The sequence below is a fragment of the Balaenoptera ricei genome, chromosome 7, assembly GCF_028023285.1.
Source record: "Balaenoptera ricei isolate mBalRic1 chromosome 7, mBalRic1.hap2, whole genome shotgun sequence".
NCBI lineage: Eukaryota > Metazoa > Chordata > Mammalia > Artiodactyla > Balaenopteridae > Balaenoptera > Balaenoptera ricei.
This window is the reverse complement of record NC_082645.1, coordinates 44,668,538-44,689,906: the sequence shown is the minus strand read 5'-3', so window position 1 is coordinate 44,689,906 and position 21,369 is coordinate 44,668,538. Positions and strand designations below refer to the sequence as shown.

Here is a 21,369-nt window from a genome sequence, read left to right as displayed (position 1 = left end):
AATACCATTGGTTTTAAAAAATTTTATATTGATACATTATATATTATGTATATGGTATATGTACATTTTATCAAAGAAAAATGTTTATTTTATAAATAGTATATTAATCTAATTTGACCCACTTATATAAATTTATATATATTTTAAGTAAAATTTATATAAGTTTTAAGTAAAAATTAGTGTCAGTATTTGAGTAGATCTAGTATATGCCCAATGAGGCTAAGACCTATTTACCATTGGCTCCTTTAAGATGATGTTAAATGTCATATAAAAGCACCTCATTAGAAAAGAATGGTATTTTGACATCAAAAAGAGAAAACATAAAGACAAACATTAGGATAAAGTGTTTAAAAGTCTGTATGTGAAAACACAATGTGAACAAAATGTCAAGTCAGAAAGATATCTGTAATGTGTATGGCAGAAGATAATAATCTTAATGAAGTGTTTTTATAAGTGGTGAAGAGAATAAAGAACCACCTCAAACTCCAATGAAAACATAAGCAAAAACATGACTGTGAAATTCATAAAGTACTAATGCCAACTTTAAAAATGCTTATGTGCATTGATAATGTTAGAAATATGATTTAAAGTAAGAAAATGTTTCTTCCATACTAAACTGGCTAAGATGAGAAACAAGAAAAAGACAGTATCCAGTTAGGGTTGGCCACTGTAATCACAGTCCTGGGGGAGCGTGGCTGGGAATCAATACAGATGCAGTGAATGTAAAACTGGTGTGGAGTCAGCAGATTCAGGTTCAGACTGGCTTTACCACCTCAATCACATTATTAATCTCAGGGTTTCCATTAAACTCATGAGTAAAATCAGGATAATAACACCATGTACTTCATTGATTGTTGTAAAAACCAAAGAGGATAATGCATGTTAAATGTATATCATAGTACCTCTTCCTATTTTAGCTATTTGTCCTATTAAATTGGTGAAACATTAAAGAGGACAATTTGTCACTATATATTAAAAACCTTAAAATGTTGCATAACCTTTGATCTAGTAAACTTACTTGTAGACATTCTTTCTAAAGAAGTAAATATGGATGGAAGCTCACCAGATTTTAGCTACAAGGGTATTGATGAGCCTGGGGTATAACAATGAAAAGTCATAAATAACATTGTGTGTTAAACAGTACAGGATTGATGAAATAAATTATAGTTTATCCATTAAAATATGCCCTGCTTAGGGTAAGAAGTTGTTAGCCAATAGGTAGCAGAAAAGAAGCTAAATTATTTGGGTTTTAAACAGTGAGCATGTCTTAAGTTTGTGAGTGGAGCAGTATTTGGCCAGTAGTGCAATTAGAACAGTACTAGTGAACTGTGGAGACATGAACGTGCACAGAGCATGCAAGGAATAAAGAATTATCAAACATGTCTAGAGCACAGGAACTATAACGTCAAGGGAGATTAAGCTGGAAAGCCAGATGGGGATGAAATTAAGAGGGGCTTTGAATATCATAACTAGGGAATTTGTACTTTATTTTTGGACAGAGAAGAATTGCTGGAGATTTTAATCTGATTTTAATTCTAATATGCCATGTATGGAATGTACTTATGGAATTCCATATGATATATGGAAATAATGAGTTGGGTTTTTTTGTTTTGTTTTGTTTTGTTTTACCGTACAGGTGAAAGAAGGTGTAGGCTAGGACAAAGACAGAGGTCCTAGTTTTAAAGGGACTTAGAGGTAGGAGTCAAGGGACATTATTTTCATAGAAATAGGGGATTTGGTGGCCAGTGAAATTTCAGAAGTGAAGTGTCTATGTCAGATTTTAATTTTGGACGGTTGTGTGAAAGGGAAGAAAATGAGTACAGTTTGGAAAGCTTTGATTTTGAGATGCCTGTAAAGAATCCCAATTATTAATTAGTAATAGATTCCAGAGCTCAGGAGAGAGGTTGGGAATGAAGATATAAATCTGAGTCATTAGTACTGTAGGGGACATGAAACTGCTTCCAGGAATCCACATCATCTTTTCAGAAGTATAAAGAAGACAATCCCATAACTTCTAGTAACACACTTTCTACCAGTAAATTGTTAAGTTCTTTCTTTCACTTGTAGAAATTTATGTTCAAGTTTTAATCATATTCTTATTTTCATTCTTTCGAATGTGTTTAATGATCATCATGATATTACTTGCTAATGAAAAGAAAGCATTTCGAAAGCAGATAGGAATGGAGTATCAAATTTTGTCATTATTCTTTGAGGTAGAAGTCTTTTATTACTAAGGTTTTAAAGAGACCACCTCAAGATGATCAAGTGTTGAATTTAATAATAATTCTCCACTTGCTACCCTGTTTTTACAGTATTCCTGATACAAAAACATCCATGCATTCTTTCATCTATTTACTTGACTAATTTTTATTAGGTGCCTACAGTATCCCAAGCACTGTGCCAGGTGCTAGGAATGAGGAGAGAAGAGTATGCTGGATATTTGATTATCTAAATGTTTAAGAAAAATATTTCCAAGAACTACTGAAAAGTAAGTTTCTTTCTGATATCTCCAAAATTAAAAAAACCTAAACTACAAAAACACCCTTGCAAGGAGAAATGGTTAAAGGTATAATTGTCTAGAAATATAAAGTGCATTCTTTTAGAAAGGTAACTGAGTAAAACATGCTTAAAAAAAAAAAGCTTTACTTCTTCTTTTCCGATTTGGATTCCTTTTATTTCTTTTTCTTCTGATTGCTGTGGCTAACACTTCCAAAACTATGTTGAATAATAGTGGTGAGAGTGGGCAACCTTGTCTTGTTCCTGATCTTAGTGGAAATGGTTTCAGTTTTTCACCACTGAGGACAATGTTGGCTGTGGGTTTGTCATATATGGCCTTTATTATGTTGAGGAAAGTTCCCTCTATGCCTACTTTCTGCAGGGCTTTTATCATAAATGGGTGTTGAATTTTGTCAAAAGCTTTCTCTACATCTATTGAGATGATCATATGGTTTTTCTCCTTCAATTTGTTAATATGATGTATCACGTTGATTGATTTGCGTATATTGAAGAATCCTTGCATTCCTGGGATAAACCCCACTTGATCATGGTGTATAATCCTTTTAATGTGCTGTTGGATTCTGTTTGCTAGTATTTTGTTGAGGATTTTTGCAGCTATGTTCATTAGTGATATTGGCCTGTAGTTTTCTTTCTTTGTGACATCTTTGTCTGGTTTTGGTATCAGGGTGATGGTGGCCTCATAGAATGAGTTTGGGAGTGTTCCTCCCTCTGCAATATTTTGGAAGAGTTTGAGAAGGATAGGTGTTAGCTCTTCTCTAAATGTTTGATAGAATTCACCTGTGAAGCCATCTGGTCCTGGGCTTTTGTTTGTTGGAAGATTTTTAATCACAGTTTCAATTTCAGTGCTTGTGATTGGTCTGTTCATATTTTCTATTTCTTCCTGGTTCAGTCTCGGCAGTTTGTGCATTTCTAAGAATCTGTCCATTTCTTCCAGGTTGTCCATTTTATTGGCATAGAGTTGCTTGTAGTAATCTCTCATGATCTTTTGTATTTCTGCAGTGTCAGTGGTTACTTCTCCTTTTTCATTTCTAATTCTATTGATTTGAGTCTTCTCCCTTTTTCTCTTGATGAGTCTGGCTAATGGTTTATCAATTTTGTTTATCTTCTCGAAGAACCAGCTTTTAGTTTCATTGATTTTTGCTATTGTTTCCTTCATTTCTTTTTCATTTATTTCTGATCTGATCTTTATGATTTCTTTCCTTCTGCTAGCTTTGGGGTTTTTTTGCTCTTCTTTCTCTAATTGCTTTAGGTGCAAGGTTAGGTTGTTTATTCGAGATGTTTCCTGTTTCTTGATGTAGGCTTGTATTGCTATAAACTTCCCTCTTAGAACTGCTTTTGCTGCATCCCATAGGTTTTGGGTCGTCGTGTCTCCATTGTCATTTGTTTCTAGGTATTTTTGATTTCCCCTTTGATTTCTTCAGTGATCACTTCGTTATTAAGTAGTGTATTGTGTAGCCTCCATATGTTTGTATTTTTTACAGATCTTTTCCTGTAATTGATATCTAGTCTCATAGCGTTGTGGTCGGAAAAGATACTTGATACACTGTTTGCAGATGACATGATACTATACATAGAGAATCCTAAAGATGCTACCAGAAAACTACTAGAACTAATCAATGAATTTGGTAAAGTAGCAGGATACAAAATTAATGCACAGAAATCTCTTGCATTCCTATATACTAATAATGAAAAATCTGAAAGTGAAATTAAGAAAACACTCCCGTTTATCATTGCAACAAAAAGAATAAAATATCTAGGAATAAACCTACCTAAGGAGACAAAAGACCTGTATGCAGAAAATTATAGGACACTGATGAAAGAAATTAAAGATGATACAAATAGATGGAGAGATATACCATGTTCTTGGATTGGAAGAATCAACATTGTGAAAATGACTATACTACCCAAAGCAATCTACAGATTCAATGCAATCCCTATCAAACTACCACTGGCATTTTTCACAGAACTAGAACAAAAAATTTCACAATTTGTATTGTAACACAAAAGACCCCAAATAGCTAAAGCAATCTTGAGAATGAAAAATGGAGCTGGAGGAATCAGGCTCCCTGACTTCAGACTATATTACAAAGCTACAGTAATCAAGACAGTTTGGTACTGGCACAAAAACAGAAATATAGATCAATGGAACAGGATAGAAAGCCCAGAGATAAACCCACACACATATGGTCACCTTATCTTTGATAAAGGAGGCAAGCATATACAGTGGAGAAAAGACAGCCTCTTCAATAAGTGGTGCTGGGAAAATTGGACAGCTACATGTAAAAGTATGAAATTAGAACACTCCCTGACACCATACACAAAAATAAACTCAAAATGGATTAAAGACCTAAGTGTAAGGCCAGACACTATCAAACTCTTAGAGGAAAACATAGGCAGAACACTCTATGACATACATCACAGCAAGATCCTTTTTGACCCAGCCCCTAGAGAAATGGAAATAAAAACACAAATAAACAAATGGGACCTAATGAAACTTAAAAGCTTTTGCACAGCAAAGGAAACCATAAACAAGACCAAAAGACAACCCTCAGAATGGGAGAAAATATTTGCAAATGAAGCAACTGACAAAGGATGAATCTCCAAGATTTACAAGCAGCTCATGCAGCTCAATAACAAAAAAACAAACAACCCAATCCAAAAATGGACAGAAGACCTAAATAGACATTTCTCCAAAGAAGATATACAGATGGCCAACAGACACATGAAAGAATGCTCAACATCATTAATCATTAGAGAAATGCAAATCAAAACTACAATGAGGTATCATCTCACACCGGTCAGAATGGCCATCATCAAAAAATCTAGAAACAATAAATGCTGGAGAGGGTGTGGAGAAAAGGGAACACTCTTGCACTGTTGGTGGGAATGTAAATTGATACAGCCACTATGGAGAACAGTATGGAGGTTCCTCAAAAAACTAAAAATAGAACTACCATATGACCCAGCAATCCCACTACTGGGCATATACCCTGAGAAAACCATAGGTCAAAAAGAGTCATGTACCAAAATGTTCATTGCAGCTCTCTTTACAATAGCCAGGACGTGGAAGCAACCTAAGTGTCCATCATCGGATGAATGGATAAAGAAGATGTGGCACATATATACAATGGAATATTACTCAGCCATAAAAAGAAATGAAATGGAGGTATTTGTAATGAGGTGGATGGAGTTAGAGTCTGTCATACAGAGTGAAGAAAGAAAGAGAAAAACAAATACAGTATGCTAACACCTATATATGGAATCTAAGGGAAAAAAAAAAAAAGGTCATGAAGAACCTAGTGGCAAGACGGGAATAAAGACACAGACCTACTAGAGAATGGACTTGAGGATATGGGGAGGGGGTGGGGTGAGATGTGACAGGGTAAGAGAGTGTCATGGACATATATACACTACCAAATGTAAAATAGATAGCTAGTGGGAAGCAGCCGCATAGCACAGGGAGATCAGCTCGGTGCTTTGTGACCACCTAGAGGGGTGGGATGGGGAGGGTGGGAGGGAGGGAGATGCAAGAGGGAAGAGATATGGGAACATATGTATATGTATAACTGATTCACTTTGTTATAAAGCAGAAACTAACACACCATTGTAAAGCAATTATACTCCAATAAAGATGTTTGAAAAAAAAAAAAGCATTAACATTTGTTTTGACTTCTGTGTAAAAGCAGGAAAAAGAAATTTAAATTTAAAAAAAAAATTTATTTATTTATTTTTGGCTGCTTTGGGTCTTTGTTGCTGTGCGTGGGCTTTTCTCTAGTTGCGGAGAGCCGGGGCTACTCTTTCTTGTGGTGCATGGGCTTCTCATTGTGGTGGCTTCTCTTGTTGCGGAGCACGGGCTCTAGGCACGTGGGCTTCAATAGTTGTGGCACATGGTTCAGTAGCTGTGGCTCGCAGGCTGTAGAGCGCAGGCTCAGTAGTTGTGGCGCACGGGCTTAGTTGCTCTGCGGCATGTGGGATCTTCCCGGACCAAGGCTCGAACCTGTGTCCCCTGCATTGGCAGGCAGAGTCTTAACCACTGTGCCACCAGGGAAGTCTGAGATTTGAATATTTTTAGGAGTTGGGGCTACTTCTAAAAATTCAAAACTAAATAACCATAAAAATAGATGCTGTTTCCACAGTAACATAAAAGAATAGCAATAAAAGACAGAGAAGGTAGCTCTCTCAATAATTTATTCATTCTCAATAAAATCCTAAGATCTTTTCTTTTTAAAAGTAAGTCAAAATTTTAAACATGTCCTAGTATTAATCATGCTAGAAATATTGAGTTCCATCAAAAAGATACCATAATAGGGTTTTATGTGATGTTTTAATTTTTTCATAATATATATTTGTTAGAATAACAGGAGAGGCAGTGCATTTTATTGAGCTTAACAATACCATGAAGTGTCTTGTGCTTTTATCTTGCCTCTGGCATTAGCCACTGAATGAACATTTTATTTTTTACTTTTAGAAGTAAAAACAGAGATAATTGAGAACACAAATGGAAATAATAAAGAGAATAATTAATAGCAGTAGACCAAAATGTACTATTTAGTATATGCCATGCTAATGTTAGTTGTTTCATAAATTTTTACTAATCTTTAGAGAAAAAAATTGAGGGAAAATTTTTATGCATTTTATAGATAAAATATTGAAGCTCAAAAAATACTAAGTAACTTATCATGATAAGTTACCCAATTAATCAGATCTGAATAGTGTTATAAAATGATGTTCTTTTATTCTCAACAGTTCAGTTTCTCTATTTTTGTTTAATTATGAAAGTAGTAAATATATATGGAAAAATATGGGGTAAAAAGTAAAATTTCCTATACCAGCTTAATCGTCTCTCCAGAGGTCATTTGTATTCCAAATAGATATGAATACATTTCTAATAAATTGTATAGCATTTACATATATATATTATAGATACTATATAGAGGAAAATGTTCACATACATTTTCCACAAATGAGATCATTCAAAATTCAAAGTAAGTTGTACTGTGAGTTATTTTTCCCTCTTTTCAATGTTTGATGAGAGTACATTTAGACCTCTCAGTCATTTTGGTGGCTATGTAGTAATCTGAACTGTAGATACACCATGATTTATTTAAACATTCTCCTCTTGGTACATATTTGTTTCCATTATTTGTGTTGTAACAAAATGGGCTTCAATAAGCATTTTCAACATTTGTAGCACGAATAAGTATTCACATAGATGAAAAAATATTGGTTTTAAATTTTATCTTATTAAGTATATAACAGAGACATTAGAAAATATGTAGGTATGGGTTTTTTACTTGCTGTTTATTTGTTCCCTTTATTTATGAATCCCTGAGATTGGTGTCTGTCTATACTTTTGGTTTCTATGATAATAACAGCATTTTTGGCAATGTCTACATAGTACTAAGGTATAAATCCATTATTCTGACCATGAATTCTTTCATCTGTTTACTTGACTAGTATTTATTAAGTGCCTATCATATTCTAAGTGCCACGTGCTGGGGAGGAAGAGAGGAGTAAGACATAGCCCCAGCCAACAGGAAGTTTACAGTAGAGTAGGATAGTTTATTTCTGGTTATTATTCATGTAAATGAATAATGTAATTTTACACATTTATGATCTAGGTGTTCCATGTCATTTAGACAAATTTAAGTATATGACTGGTTATCCTTTTTTTTTAAAAAAAATATTTATTTATTTATTTATTTATTTTTGGCTGTGTTGGATCTTCGTTTCTGTGCGAGGGCTTTCTCCGGTTGTGGCAAGCGGGGGCCACTCTTCATCGCGGTGCGCGGGCCTCTCACTATCGCGGCCTCTCTTATTGCGGAGCACAGGCTCCAGATGCGCAGGCTCAGTAGCTGTGGCTCACGGGCCCAGTTGCTCCTCGGCATATGGGATCCTCCCAGACCAGGGCTCGAACCCGTGTCCCCTGCACCGGCAGGCAGACTCTCAACCACTGCGCCACCAGGGAAGCCCCTGGTTATCCATTTGGCTTGGCACCTTAATGATTCCATGAGGATAATTCACCTGAAGGATCTTCCTCCCTCATTTTCATCTGTATTAGAATCAGAGTGATTTCATAAATAATGTTTCCCTTTTTGAATTCTGCAGATAATCACTTTGCAGGTGATGAGTTGGATTTTTTCATAAGCTATTGAAACACATTATGGGAGACACTTCTAAATGTCCACCCAATACCCGTGGTAAATAAACTGTGAGGAGAAGCTGTGCATGAGTGTGAGGTGAAGTATTTAGTGTTTTTGTGCCATGAGGTGTCCAAGTAACACATTTCTGGCCAAAGAGACATACATGGAGATGTGTTGAGCCTTTAGGAAGGCATTTGCTTTGCCTAATGAAAGGACAGACATGGCTATTTCAACTCTTCTCTACCCCCACTTCTTCCTGCTTTGAATGTGGACATGATGTCTGTAGTTTCAGCAGCCCTCCTGTGATCAGCTGATGATAAAAGTTAACTTTAAGAAGAATGGAAAGATAGAAAGCTTCTGGTTTCTTGGTGGACTTATTGAGGACTGGAACAAATTATCAACAATTGACTACTTTCAGATTTCTTATTATGTGAAAAAATTAAACCCCTATATATTTAGTCCTCTGACAGCTTTTGCCATTTGAGGCTGAATTCATCAGGACTCCATTGGGTTTTGGTAGTAGAAGCCTCTCACACTCGTGAATCAGTATAGTAAGCTGGACCATTTTTGAATGCTGTCATTGTTCTGGCTATGTTGTTGTTTCTATCGTCTTCTTTCATATGGTCGTTTTCCCATGCTGCAATTTAGAAAGTTTGACTCAAATATTTTCTTGCTTAAATTCAAACTGTGTAGCACTAATTAACATTTTAATAATTAAGTTGTTTTTATTTGTTTGTTTGTTTGGTTTTAGGGAGAAACTTCATTTTAGTGTTCTCCATTGAATCATACAAAAGTCTGATTTGAAGTATGGTGCCAAAATTCAACAGGGCCATTTCCTTCTGGCTTTTTCTCTATGGATCCTTTTTTTTTTTTTTTCTTTAAATTTTATATTAGAGTATAGTTGAGTTACAACGTTGTATTAGTTTCAGGTGTACAGCAAAGTGACTCATTTATACACATACATCATTCTTTTTCAGATTCTTTTCCCATATAGGTTATTACAGAATATTGAGTAGAGTACCCTGTGCTATACAGTAGGTCCTTGTTGATTATTTTATATATAGTAGTGTGTATATGTTAATCCAAAACTCCTAATTTATTCCTCTGCCCCACATTCCCCATTTGGTAACCACAAGTTTGTTTTCGAAGTCTGTGACACTGTTTCTGTTTTGTAAGTAAGTTCATTTGTGTCATTTTTTAGATTCCTCACATAAGCGATATCATATGATATTTGTCTTTCTCTATCTGACTTACTTCACTTAGTATGATACTCTCTACGTCCATCCATGTTGCTGCAAATGGCATTATTTCATTCTTTTTTATGGCTGAGTAATATTCCATTGTATATATGTACCACATCTTCTTTTTCCATTCCTCTGTCCATGAACATTCAGGTTGCTTCCATGTTTTGGCTATTGTAAATAGTGCTGCAATGAACATTGGGGTGCATGTATCTTTTTGAATTATGGTTTTCTCTGGATATATGCCCAGGAGTGGGATTGCTGGACATATGGTAGTTCTATTTTTAGTTTTTAAAGAAACCTCCATACTGTTCTCCATAGTGGTTGTACCAATTTACATCCCCACCAACAGTGTAGGAGAGTTCCCTTTTCTCTACACCCTCTCCAGTATTTATTGCTTGCAGACTTTTTGATGATGGCCATTCTGACTTTTTGATGATGGTGAAACCTCACTGTAGTTTCGATTTGCATTTCTCTAATAATTAGTGATGTTGAGCATCTTCCAAAACTCTGTTGAATAAAAGTGGCAAGAGTGGACATCCTTGTCTTGTTCCTGATCTTAGGGGAAATGCTTTCAGCTTTTCACAGTTGAGAATAATGTTAGCTGTCGGTTTGTCATATATGGCCTTTACTATGTTGAGGTAGGTTTCCTCTATGCTGAGTTTCTGGAGAGTTTTTATCATAAATGGGTGTTGAATTTTGTCAAAAGCTTTTTCTGCATCTATCGAGATGCTCATGTGGTTTGAATTCTTTAGTTTGTTGATGTGGCGTATCACACTGATTTGCGGATATTGAAGAATCCTTGCATCTGCTCCTGGGTCTCGCAACGGTAGTGGCATCCTGCACACCACCGGGGCCACAGGGGCAGTGATTGGTGACTGCTCGCCGCCCATGCGTGCTCCCCAGACGGCAGGGGCAGTGAACAGTGCCCACTCCTGGGTCTCCCAACAGCAGTGGCAGTCTGCGCACTCCCGGGACAGCAGGGGCAGCGATTGGCACCTGCTTGTGGGTCTCCTAGTGGCGGTGGTGGCTCGCGCCCACCACCGGAGCTCACGTAGGTGGTGTCCTGTTGCCTAAGGGTGCGCGCAGGGAAAGAAGCTCCTATGGCGGTCCTACCCCTCTCCTTGCACGTTTCCCCAACAATGGCACCTTGTCTCTCTGGTGTGTCCAAGCTTCTTCTGAGTACACCCTTGGTTGCCACACTCCAGCCTCTTCAGGCTGTCTCTGCACAGCCAATCCCAGTCCTCTACCTAGATCTGACCTCTGAAGCCCGAGCTTCAGCACCCAGCCCCTGCCCACAGTGGTGGGCAAGCGTCTCAGGCTGGGGAGCACAGGGCGGCGGTGACCATCTGTGCAGGTCACCCTCCGTCTTGCCTTCCTCAGACTGGTTGCTGCACTCTCCTCCGAGGCTCTGAAGCTTCTCCTCCATCCTGGCTATCTCCTCACCGTAGAGGGGACTTTCCGGGGTGCAGGAAAATTTCCTCCTTCGTAGCTCCCTCCCTGGGGTGCAGTTCCCATCCCAGTTCCTTTATTTTTTTTCCCTTTTTTCTTTTGTCCTATCCAGTTATGGGGAGGTTTTCTTGCCCTTTCAGAAATCTGAGGTCTTTTGCCAGTGTTCAGTAGATGTTCTGTGCGAATTGTTCCACTTATAGATGTATTTTTGATGTATTGGTGGGAGTAGGTGAGTTCCACGTCCTACTCCTCTGCCATCTTGATCCGTAAGATCTTGCTATGAATTCTTGATACATTCAGCTGCATTACAAATATAACCATCGTGTTGTGCTGATCAGAATAATTTTTGCTTCCTCAGCTCACTCTAAAGCACTAAACAACTCACTCCTGTGCTTCATCTTGACCCTTTTAGACAACTTGTGTACAGAGGAGCAGTTATCTCTAACTGTGCTTTGTTATAAGTTCCCACGAACTCCAAATTCAGCCTCTGAAAGTAGCCATGGCAGCAAGACTCACAGCCAAGTAGCCTCCACGTGGCCCACCTTGCAGTGCCACTTTCCAGTGCTTACAGAGAGCACAAGAATCCTTGTTATAGTATAAGTTTCTGATAATTAATTGGACTGTCACACAGATAAAGGTGTCCTAGAATTTCAGTCAAGTATAAATCTTGTTTAAGGACATTTTTACCTGGTCCAATGGACGTCTTCAGATAGCCAAAGCAAAGTTGTAACAGATGTGCTTATCTATGCACTTTAAAATTTTATTAAACCACCAAAAGTCATAGAAAACATGACATACGTAAACATTTGAAAAAGAAATTTAGGATAATCACCATTGGGAAAACATCATAGTTGTTGAGTGATTATTTTATATGATTCAGTTAACAACAGAATAAAATGTAGTCCTCATTTACTCATACGTGGTAATATGAGGTGAGTCTCAAACATCTGGCTGTCCTCATTCACCATGGGCTCATTGAAGATGTTGCTCTTTTTATTAAATTCTTCAGTGCTTTCTTACAATACTTGGGATAATAACATAGGCAAATTAATTCTTGATTAGAATGCCCATTAATTTACTAACCTAAGCCATCGTCTACCTGAATAGTTTACACAACATTTCTCCCCCCAAATATGAAGCTGATAAAAAAGGGAGAGTTTACCTGATTTCCTCCCATACCATGACAGTTGAATATACCCACTTTTTCATTTTCCTTGCGGCCCATGTTGTCTAAACATTGATTTGTTTCAACATTTCTTATCTAAAGGAAACACACAAAAATGTAAGTCAGAAAGTCTTTCTGATATTTTCAAATTGCAAATTGGTAACAAAATAATATGAGTTCGTAAGGAAATTTCTCCAAGGAGAACACATTGCTTTAAATAGTTATTTTTATTTTTCTGTGTCCATTCTGAGATCTATATAAGATTCTAAACTCTCATTCAAGTAAACTTGAATAGCGTGAGCATTGTCATTACCATCCAGTCAAGAGGCACTCTTTGTTTATAGCATAGTATCAGAAAAGAAGAAAACCTCTACATATTATAAATTAGGAATTCTTCCCAAAATCCTTTTAAAATTAGGACGGTTTCCAAATTCCACTCAGATAACTATAGTGTATTCGTGATGTCCTATAGAGAAAGGAATAGAAACAAATTGGTCAAATATTCAAATTTATGTATTTTTAGTTGCTTCATTACTAGATGCTCCATTCTGTACATTTATAAAGATTAATTACACTGTTTATTTCTTTAACTAAAATATACACATCTGTTTTCATTCCCAGTGCCAAACTTAGTGGAAAGCAGCTGACCCTAAGAAAAGCTATTACAAGGCTAAATGGTGATTTCACATGAAAATTCTTCAAAACCAAGATTAAATTGCCAACTGTAAACATAAGATTCATGGTTTACACTCAAACACTGCATTAGTCCCATAATTAACATAACATTAATACATATTTGTGCCAGATGCAATTACAAAAGCCATTTATTGAGTTTAAAGATGCCCAGATTACTAAATCAAGCACAAGTGAATGTAAAAAAGAAGAAAAACCTTTCTAGTAGATGGAATGTTTTAGAATTTTTTCCTTAGTCTTACCTCCAAGTAGTATGTTTTGTACTTGTCCACTCTGCTTCCGAAAAGTTCTTACCTCTGACTCTTATTTGGACACATATTACTGTTCACTCACACATTACTTGGATATATTTATTTATAATAGTTATCTATGCTTTAGGTACATGTTTCTCCCTACTGGCAAATGAATATGATTAGAAACTTCTATAGAGGCTGGAGTAGGTTTATACAGTTCAACTTTTTTGTATGGTACAGAACCCTATGGTCAGGTAGTGGTTCCCAGAGTTAGGAAAAGTATTGTCATTTGCAGTAAACCCCAATCAGCAATTGAAATTAGTGGGGAGTAGAATTCACACTTGGTAAGGGGTTGGGCAGAACTGAGCAGTGTGGTCAAGCCCTGTTCCAATGATTAGAGGGAGGCAAGAGTGGAAACAGAGAAACAAATAAGGAGACTATTGAGTCATTGCCAGCAAGAGATGATGGTTACTTGGAATAATAGGATAACAGTGGAGGTGGGGAGGTCAAATTTAGGATGTTTTTAAGGTAGATCCAGTAGGACTTGCAATTGAATTGGAAATGAGCTAGGAGAGAAAAAAGGGCATCAAGAAGCATTACAAGGTTTTGGCCTGAGCAAATAGGTAGATGATGTTTCCATTTACTGGGAACAATATTCTGAGTTCTTACACATTGATAACTGTGTCTGTGGTCTTTATGCTTGAAAATCCATTTTGTGGATCTGAAATCCTTGGCTTACAATATATTTCCTTGAGTATCTTTAAAATGTTACTCTATTCACTTCCAGCATAAATAGTTGCTTTTGAAAAGTCTGATGATAGTCTGATTTTCTTTCCCTTATTCTTACAAATGTCTGTTTGCCTGAATGCCAAACTAAGTTCAGTAGGTTTACCACAACATATCTTAAAATTCATTCTGTATCACTTGCCCAGGTATATGGTGTTCTGTTTCAATATGTAGTTCCAAATTTATTTTCAAGGGTAAATGTTGAATAATATTGTATTATATATAATTGAATTATATATAATTCAATAAATATTGAGTTATAATTTTTAGTGTTCATTTTGTCTCATTGCTTTTTCTCATTAGGAAATTCTATTATTTTGGATCTTCTTGCTTCTCTATATGTCATTTTCTATTCAATAGTTTTGTCTTTTATTTCATTTTTATTTTTAAAAGTTTCCTCCTTTCCCCCCTCTAAAACTCTTATGGCATTTTCTCCTGGGATTATTGACTCATCTGTTCTTTAAGTTTATCCTTCATTTCTGAAATGATTCATTCTTTAATTTATAATTCTTTCCTGCATTTCAGGCCCTCATTTCAGAGGTTTTTCTAAATTTGATTTATATTGTTCTTTTACTTATTTTATCATTATAAGATTTCCCTTGGCTTGTTTTGAAATATTAGTTTACAATTTTCCTCTGTCTTATGAGCATAAAGTTTTGGTGTGCTTTCATTTTTTGTAGAGCTATCATTTTACTCTTTATTATCTTTATTCTTATAGTAGTGATCCTTTTCTATTCTTTTCCTTTCCTTTTTATTTTTTTTCTTTCAGGAAACAAATTCTCTGGATCTTTTAAGAGGGAGAATTTGATTAGGAAGTAATTTTTCCTCCTTCCTCCCTCCCTCCCTCCCTTTCTCTTTCTCTCTTTGTCTCTTCCTTTCTTTCTTTCCCTTTTTCTGTCCCTCCCTCCCTTCCTTCCTGATGGGGGGAATCACTTGACATCTTTAAACTATTCTGATGCCTGGTATCTATGCCCAGATGATTCTCATTTAATTGGTATAGGCTGTAACCTGTCCATCAGGTGTTGTAAAATCTCCCCAGGTGATTAAAATGTACAAAGTTTGGCAAACACCATTCTGGAGGAAGGTATAGCATGTCTTGATATTGAATGGTGACATTACAGTTACTTTTCCTTTTTTGAGTAACTTCTTTTTCAGTGGTTTCCACCTGGGCTGCCCTGTAGACTCACCTGGAAAGCTTTTAGAATGTACTCCTACTTTGCTTCAGTGAACTTCATAGATTCTGATTCAAATGATCTAGAGTAGGACCAGAATACAGTTAAAAGCTCCCCAGATAATTCAAATGTGTAATCAGGGCTGAAACTCCCCTTATCAGGAAAACACAATAGAGTAGTTGGTAACTAGAAGCCTGTTAATTTTGTGAATCATTTTGAAAACTCTGAGTGCTGGTGGAAAGGTAAGGAGGTTTTCGTAGCAAAGCTGATTTCCCTGCTACCCATTTCGTATGTTTAAGAATAAATGTTTCCAGCTGTACCTACAGGAAATGTTTACACTGGAGACCATTTCTAACTTCACTAATCTAGATCTGTTCCTGTATTTTTTGAAAGAGTTGAAAAAAATTGCCTTCTGTTTTTTGAGATCTCTTGGTTCTGTTCAACTCTGCCATTTTTATTTTTTTTAAATGTTTACTGAAATATAGTTTATTTACAATGCTGTGTTAGTTTCAGGTGTACAGCAAAGTGATCCAGTATATATATATATATATATATATATATATATATATATATATATATATAAATTATATTTTATATATATATTCTTTTTCAGATTCTTTCCCATATAAGTTATTACAGAGCTTTGAGTAGAGTTCCCTGTGCAGTACAGTAGGTCCTTGTTGATTATCTATTTTATATATAGTAGTGTGTATATGTTAATCGCAAACTCATAATTTATCCTTCCCCCCACACTTCCACTTTGGTAACTATAAGTTTGTTTTTGAAGTCTGTGAGACTGTTTCTGTTTTGTAAATAAGTTCATTTGTATCATTTTTTAGGATCCACATATAAGTGATATCATATGACATTTGTCTTTCTCTGACTTACTTCACTTAGTATGATAATCTCTAGGTCCGTCCATGTTGCTGCAAATGGCATTATTTCATTCTTTTTTTATGGCTGAGTAATATTCTACTGTATATATCAATATATACCATGTCTTTTTTTATTCATTCCTCTGTTGATGGACATTCAGGTTGCTTCCATGTCTTAGCTATTGTAAATAGTGCTGCAATGAGCATTGGGGTGCATGTTTGTTTTTGAATTATGGTTTTCTCCAGATATATGCCCAGGAGTGTGGGATTGTTGGACATATGGTAGTTCTATTTTTACTTTTTAAAGAAACCATTCATACTGTTCTCCATAGTGGTTATACCAATTTACATCCCCACTAACAGTGTTGGAGAGTTCCCTTTGTCTCTACACCCTCTCCAGCATTTATTGCTTGTAGACTTTTTGATGATGTACATTCTGACCAGTGTGAGGTGAAACCTCACTGTAGTTTTGATTTGCATTTCTCTCATAATTTAGTGACATTGAGCATCTTTTCATGTCCTTATTGGCCATCTGTATGTCTTCTTTGGAGTAATGTCTATTTAGAGCTTCTGCCCATTTTTTGATTGGGTTGTTTGTTTGAGATTGAGCTGCATGAGCTTCTTGTATATTTTGGAGATTAATCCCTCTCCGTTGCATTGTTTGCAAATATTTTCTTCCATTCTGTGGGTTGTCGTTTTGTTTTGTTTATGGTTTCCTTGCTGTGCAAAGCTTTTAAGTTTAATTAGGTCCCATTTGTTTATTTATTTATTTTTTTCATTACTCTAGAAGGTGGATCTAAAAAGATATTGCTACAATTTTATGTCAGAGTGTTCCACCTATTTTTTCCTCTAAGAGTTTTATTGTATCCGGTCTTACATTTAGATCTTTAATCCACTTTGAGTTTATTTTTGTTTATGGTGTTAGGGAATGTTTCATTCATTTACATGTAACTGGCCAGTTTTCCCAACACCACTTGTTGGAGAGACTATCTTTTCTTCATTGTATATTCTTGCTTCCTTTGTCGTAAATTAATTGACCATAGGTGTGTGGGTTTATTTCTGGGCTTTCTATCTTGTTCCATTTATCTATATTTCTGTTTTTATGCCAGTACCACACTTTTGATGACTGTAGCTTTGTAGTATAGTCTGAAGTCAGGGAGTCTGATTCCTCCAGCTGCAGTTTTCTCTCTCAGAATTGCTTTGGCTATTCGAGGTCTTTTGTGTTAACATACAAATTTTAAAAATTTAAGTTCTAGTTCTGTGAAAAAATGCCATTGGTAATTTGATAGGAATTCACTTAATCTGTAAATTGCCTTGGGTAGTGTAGTCATTTTGACAATATTGATTCTTCCAATCCAGAAACATGGTATATCTTTACATCCCTTGGTGTCATCTTTGATTTCTTTAATCAGCATCTTATACTTTTCCAAGTACAGGTCTTTTGTCTCCTTAGGTAGGTTTATTTCTGGGTATTTTTTTCTTTTTGATGCAGTGGTAAATGGGATCGTTTTCTTAATTTATCTTTCTGATCTTTCGTTGTTAGTATATAGGAATGCAAGAGATTTCTGTATATTCATTTTGTATCCTGCAACTTTACTGAATTTATTAATGAGCTCTAGTAGTTTATTGGTAGCTCTTTAGGATTTTCTATGTATACTATCATGTCATCTGCAAACAGTGACAGTTTTACTTCTTTTCCAATTTGGATTCCTTTTATTTCTTTTTCTTCTCTGATTGATGTCGTTAGGACTTCTAAAACTGTGTTGAATAAAAGTGGCCAGACCATATGTCCGTGTTTTGTTCCTGATCCTACAGGAAATGCTTTCAGCTTTTCAGTTGAGAATGATGATAGCTATGAGTTTGTCACATATGGTCTTTGTGCCCTCTATGCTTACTTTCTGGAGAGTTTTTATTTATTTATTATTATTATTTTTTTAATATTTACCCTATGGTTTCTTCTGTTGCTCTTTTCTTTTTCTTTCTTTTTTTAAAATATTTTATTTATTCATTTATTTATGGCTGTATTGGGTCCTCGTTTCTGTGCGAGGGCCTTCTCCAGTTGCGGCAAGTGGGGTCCACTCTTCATCGTGGTGCGCGGGCCTCTCACCATCGCAGCCTCTCCCGTTGCGGAGCACAGGCTCCAGATGCACAGGCTCAGCAATTGTGGCTCACGGGCCCAGTCGCTCCGCGGCACGCGGGATCCTCCCAGACCAGGGCGCGAACCCGTGTCCCCTGCATTGGCAGGCAGACTCCCAACCACTGCGCCACCAGGGAAGCCCTCTGGAGAGTTTTTAAATCATACATGGGTGTTGAATTGTGTCAAAAGCTTTTTCTGCATCTATTGAGATGATCATATGGTTTTTATTCTTCAGTTTGTTAATATGGTGTATCACATTGATTGATTTGTGTATATTGAAGAATCCTTGCATCCCTGGGATAAATCCCACTTGATCATGGTGTTTGATCCTTTTAATGTATTGTTGGATTAGGTTTGCTAGTATTTTGTTGTGGATTTTTTGCATCTACATTCATCAGTGATACTAGCCTGTAATTTTCTTTTTTTGTGATATCTTTGTCTGGTTTTGGTGTCAGGGTGATGGTGGCCTCAAAGAATGAGTTTGGGAGTGTTCCTTCCTCTGCAGTTTTTTTGGAATAGTTTCAGAAGGACAGATGTCCGCTTTTCTTTAAATGTTTGATAGAATTTGCCTGTGAAGCCATCTGGTCTTGGACTTCGTTTTTTGGGAGTTTTTTCATCACAGCTTCAATTTCAGTACTTGTGATCAGTCTGTTCATATTTTCTATTTCTTCCTGGTTCAGTCTTGGAAGGTTGCACCTTTCTAAGAGTTTTTCCATTTCTTCTACGTTGTCCATTTTATTGGCATATAGTTGCTTGTAGTAGTCTATTATGATCCTGTGTATTTCTGTGGTGTCTGTTGTAATTTCTCCTTTTCCATTTCTAATTTTTACTGATTTTGGCCCTCCCTCTTTTTTTTTTTTCCTTCTTTTCTTGATGAGTCTGGCTAAAAGTTTATCAATTTTGTTTATCTTTTCAAAGAACCAGCTTTTACTTTCATTGATCTTTGCTATTGTTTTCTTCATCCCAATTTCACTTATTTCTGCTCTGATTTTTCTGACTTCTTTCCTTCTACTAACTTTGGATTTTGTTCACTCTTCTCTCTAGTTGCTTTATGTGTAAGGTTAGGTTGTTTATTTGCAGTTTTTCATGTTTCCTGAGGTAAGATTGCACTGCTATAAACTTCCCTCTTAGAACTGCATTTGCTGCATCCCATAGGTTTTGGATCATCGTCTTTTCATTGTCATTTGTCCCTAGGTACTTTCTGATTTATTCAGCAATCCATTGGTTGCTTAGTAGCATATTATTTCGCCTCACATGTTTGTGTTTTTTACATTTTTTTTCTTGTGTTCAATTTCTAATCTCATAGTGTTGTGGTTGGAAAAGATGCTTTATATGATTTCAATTTTCTTAAATTTACCATGGTTTTCTTTGTTGCCCAGCATGTGCTCTAACCTGGAGAATGTTCTGTGTGCAGTTGAGAAGAACTGTATTCTGCCACTTTGGAGTGGAATGTCCTATAAATATCAAGCCCATCTGGTCTCTTGTTGTGTGTGTCATTTAAAGCTTGTGTTTCCTTGTTTATTTTCTGTCTGGATGATCTGTCTATTGGTGTAAGTGGGGTGTTAAAGTCCCCCAGTATTCTTGTGTTACTGTTGATTTCCCCTTTTATGGCTGTTAGCATTTGCCTTATGTATTGAGGTGTTCCTGTGTTGGGTGCATAAATATTTATAATTGTTATATCTTCTTCTTGGATTGATCCCTCAATCATTGTGTAGTATCCTTCTTTGTCTCTTCTAACAGTCTTTATTTTAAAGTCTATTTTGTCTGATATGAGTGTTGCTTACTCCAGTTTTTTTTTGATTTCCATTTGCATGGAGTACCTTTTTGCATCCCCTCACTTTCAGTGTGTATGTGTCCCTAGCTCTGAAGTGGGTCTTTTGTAGACAGCTTATATACGGGTCTTGTTTTTGTATCCATTCAGCCAGTGTACATCTTTTGGTTGGAGCATTTAATCCATTTACATTTAATGTAATTATCAATATGTACGTTCTTCTTGCCATTTTGTTAATTGTTTTACATTTCTTTTAGTAGGTCTTTTTCTTCCCTTCCTCTTTTATTATCTTCTCTTATGATTTGACGACTTTCTTTAGTGTTGTGTTTGTATTCCTTTTTCTTCTTTGTGTGTATATCTATTATAGATATTTGGTTTGCAGTTACATGAGGTTTTGATATAGCAGTCTCTCTCTCTCTCTCTCTCTCTCTCTCTCTCTCTATATATATATATATATATATATATATATATATATATATACATACACAAGATTGTTTTAAGTTGCTGTTCTCTTAATTTCAAATGTGTTAACAATATCCTGCATTTGTATTGTTCTGTTCTCACGATTGCTGGTTTTGATATCATTTGTGTGTGGATGGTTTCCTATGTTTATTAAATGTTTGCCTTTACCAGTGAGCTTTCCCATTCCTAATTTTCTTGTTTAGAGTTGTGGCTTTTTCTTTTTCACCTAGAGAAGTTCCTTTAGCATTTGTTGTAAAGCTGGTTTGGTGGTGCTGAATTCTCTTATTTTTTGCTTGTCTGTAAAGCTTTTGTTTTCTCTGTCAGATCTGAATGAAAGCCTTGCTGGGTAGAATATTCTTAGTTGTAGGTTTTTTCCTTTCATCACTTTAAATATATTGTGCCACTCCCTTCTGGATTGTAGAGTTTATGCTGAAAAATCAGCTGATAACCTTATAGGGATTCCCTTGCATGTTACTTGTTGCTTTTCCTTCGTTGCTTTTAATATTTTTTCTTTGTCTTTAATTTTTGTAAGTTTGATTAATATATGTCTTGGCATGTTCCTCCTTGAGTTTATCCTGTATGGAACTCTGCGCTTCCTGGAGTTGAGTGAGTGTTTCCTTTTCCATGTTAGGGAGGTTTTCGGCTATAATCTCTTCAAATATATCGTCAGGCCCTTTCTATGTCTCTTCTCATCCTGGGACCCCTATAATGCAAATGTTGGT

At 36.0% G+C, this 21,369-nt stretch overlaps 1 protein-coding gene across 7 annotated transcripts in view; it reads right to left on the bottom strand.

Annotated features, from left to right (window-relative positions):
- The window catches only part of GALNT13 (polypeptide N-acetylgalactosaminyltransferase 13), a 550,270-nt gene that overhangs the window by 41,235 nt on the left and 487,666 nt on the right, over nucleotides 1–21,369 (bottom strand). For 5 of the 7 annotated variants that reach the window (XM_059927894.1, XM_059927892.1, XM_059927891.1 and 2 more), the window contains one exon: nucleotides 12,516–12,614. The exons of the other annotated variants lie outside the window; for them this stretch is intronic. In XM_059927894.1, coding sequence (XP_059783877.1) covers nucleotides 12,516–12,614 — 99 coding nt within the window. The remainder of the gene's footprint in view (nucleotides 1–12,515; nucleotides 12,615–21,369) is intronic. 7 annotated transcript variants of the gene reach the window in all.